The sequence below is a fragment of the Onychostoma macrolepis genome, chromosome 05, assembly GCF_012432095.1.
Source record: "Onychostoma macrolepis isolate SWU-2019 chromosome 05, ASM1243209v1, whole genome shotgun sequence".
NCBI lineage: Eukaryota > Metazoa > Chordata > Actinopteri > Cypriniformes > Cyprinidae > Onychostoma > Onychostoma macrolepis.
In genome coordinates this window covers 20,315,184-20,318,113 of record NC_081159.1, presented here as the reverse complement: position 1 = coordinate 20,318,113, position 2,930 = coordinate 20,315,184, and the positions used below count along the sequence as shown (strand labels likewise).

The 2,930-nt window shown below is 37.3% G+C and overlaps 1 protein-coding gene across 2 annotated transcripts; it reads right to left on the bottom strand.

Moving 5' to 3' along the window:
• Positions 1-610: 610 nt before the first annotated feature.
• Positions 611-2,302, bottom strand: gig2o (grass carp reovirus (GCRV)-induced gene 2o). 2 transcript variants are annotated; one of them, XM_058775930.1, is made up of 3 exons: positions 1,960-2,302; positions 1,694-1,731; positions 611-1,609 (listed from the first exon to the last, which is right to left on the bottom strand). In XM_058775930.1, the coding sequence occupies exon 3, from the start codon at positions 1,606-1,608 to the stop codon at positions 973-975; it is 636 nt and encodes a 211-aa protein (XP_058631913.1). In that variant the 5' UTR covers position 1,609; positions 1,694-1,731; positions 1,960-2,302; the 3' UTR covers positions 611-972. The 2 variants fall into 2 exon arrangements, with proteins under 2 accessions (XP_058631913.1, XP_058631914.1); XM_058775931.1 differs by having other exon boundaries at positions 1,694-1,728.
• Between the last annotated feature and the right edge of the window lie 628 nt (positions 2,303-2,930).

Here is a 2,930-nt window from a genome sequence, read left to right as displayed (position 1 = left end):
CAATATTATTTAAATGGTGTTTGCATCGCATGTCGTTGCTATCGACGTTTGCAGTCTGTCTAATCTACTTGACTCTAATCAGATTATCATCTACCAAACTGTCCACAACAGACTAGATTTGAATCGTTAAACCCTGACTGAACAACGCCCTCTACTGCAGCCGCTGTGAAGTTCAACAACAATAGCCCTTTCTGATCCGCAAGTTCCAGTCCCCAAAAACACGACCATGCTTTTTTCTTTTTTAGAAGTGATAAATGGTAATCAATCAAAACAGTTAGTGTGGAATTTTATAGCCTATATATTTTTTCAAAGTCCATTAAAACGAAACATTCGGTTTATTTAAACTTATATTTTAGGCCTAATGAAAAATCATTGTAAACTTGAAATGGCCTACTAGCCTAAATATTTGTAGACGATTTGCTATACTGATATCTTATTTCATTGTCGGGAGCACATAAAACCATTTTAACTGTAACGAGTAGGCCTATAACAAATGTAAGATTATTACAAATGTTCAAAATCCTAAATGCAATAAAAATACAACATGCAATATAAAATAGCTTACAATATATTAAGATTTAAATGTAGTTTGAATTAGGCTATGCGTTTTCAAAAAACGAGCAACAAAGTGTAAAACAGATTTTTAGTGATTTAAGTGGCACCACAGAAAAATAAAACACCAGAGACAATAAATATTCAAAATGGTGTATCAGTTTAACAGTTCAGTTCATCATAATAACATTAAAGGTCTCAGTTTAGCCAACATAATGTGAAATAATGACATTTTTAAATAATGAAATTTGCAACTTAACACGATTACAAACAACAGAGCGATAAATGACACAATTAGCATTTAGTCTACATAAATTAAATGGGCTACAAAAACAGATGTCAGAAACACGGAGGTATGGGGACCCTTTCATGTTCATTATCTGAAAGATACAGGGTGAGAGTTACATGGTGTCTCTTTCTCTAAACCTTCTGCTTTTTACACACGTGTTTTCCCTGAAAAGGGCAGATGTCCTCCTGGCACACCCAGCACGGCTGAATGTCATGGCCATCAGAAGCGTCGAGATGGCACAGATCGCAGCCTTCGGTTTTCGTGTTTTTGCGAATCATCCGTCGAAGCTCCCTGCGTTTAGCGTCATCCACACAGCACGCCACGTCAACCACGCTGATGCGCTCGGGGTCCCACACGCAGTCCTCCTCGCGACCAGACTTGATGGTGGAGATTTTGCTGTTTGGTGGAACCCACGCGCAGTCGTACCCGTTGCTGTGCCACGATTTCTGGAGAGGATGATTGTCACAGTCTATTTTCTTCACTTTTCCCACACGCACCCTCAGTTTGAAAACGACTTTGTCTTCCTTGTCAGTATTAAGCGGGTAACATTTGGCTTTGTCAATGTTACGACTGACATAAACCCCGGGGCCCAGCATTCCATTTTTAGAGGGTTCAAATCCTTTATCGATGATGGTTTTGGCGGATGTCAAATGTGTGCCGTGGAACATTGTATACATACGGCCTGACTTCGGTTCCTGGTTCTCGGACAGAGATTTACTGCGGTCTTTAACCGCTTTCCAGCCACAGAAAGATACACCTCTCTCCATTCTAAGATTGAATACGAAGATTAAATTGGTAATAACACCCGCTAAAACAACGTTTTATGCTTTAATTCTACTCATATTTGCTCACCTCCTTCAGGATCTTCTATGCCACCCGGTAACTTTCTACTTTCGATTTCGTTGCATAAGAAAGAAAGAGAAAAAAAACGCGAGATTTCCTTTCGTTATCGTCGATAGGCTTACCATAAAACAAGCTGTGTTAAATCTTAACACTAACACACAAAGGATGTTTTATAAAAACGTGGTTCTTGATTATTATTACATTTCTAAAGGAACCAAAATGTTTAACATCCTCATGACAACTTTTAAATTAGGCTATATAAAGTAAATTCTTACAGTTAGGCTGCAGTCCCTCTGGAACGCATCTTTGCCTTTCTGATGCACTGTAACAACTTTTCATAATTTATCATTTGATCAACCATCCTTTAGCCCAGGGGCCTGTACCATGATGGTAGATGTTAGAGTTACAGGATGAGTTTCGAGTTAACAAAACCAAACCACTCCAATCCGGCTTTTTTGGTACCATGATGCTGATCATCAATTTTCTTAAGTTGACCCTAACTCAGGCTTTCATCCGGAGTTTGTGGAGCACGTGCACATGTGTGACATCACTGGCGAACAGCCAATCACGAGCCTTGGTTAAAGGTTAAGAGATTGAATAATATGATGAATTTAAATGCATTTACATTTTACAGTGAAAAAAGTACTTGTTCGTAAAAGAGGACAAATAAAAGAAATTATCTCGCTTTATCAGTGCAGCCACAAGTAAAACTTGTGAAGTTAGTTTAGTTGGAAATATACAGCGATAGAGACTCGAACATGTAAGGTCACAGTCATTTTTAAAGCGTAATCTATTGATTCTACAGCTTATTTATATATGATCTGTATATATTAACATTCATTTAAACTAAATGATTTTTAATAACTGTTAAACTAAAATTGCTTGTGTGTAATGGATTAATAATAATAATAATAATAATAATAATAATATAAACCATATAATTATATAAATCATATAAAATAAGTCAATTTTTGGTTTTGGCCAGACAATTTTTTTTAGTACTAGTGACCTTTAATTTGGAGTGAGATAAACTGGGGGAGTGACTTTGTGTTAGACATGTGTCACTTTGATCAGATCTGACTGGTCCAATTTCAGTTTGAGATCTCTAATGCTGCCTTCACGAGCTATCGGTATTATCGTAAATACGAGTTTCCTAACCGGAAATTGGACGTGAACGGCCGTATTTACTACTGGGAATTTCGGAAATAATTTTGATACCCGAGTTTCCGAGTTGGGCGGGTCATAA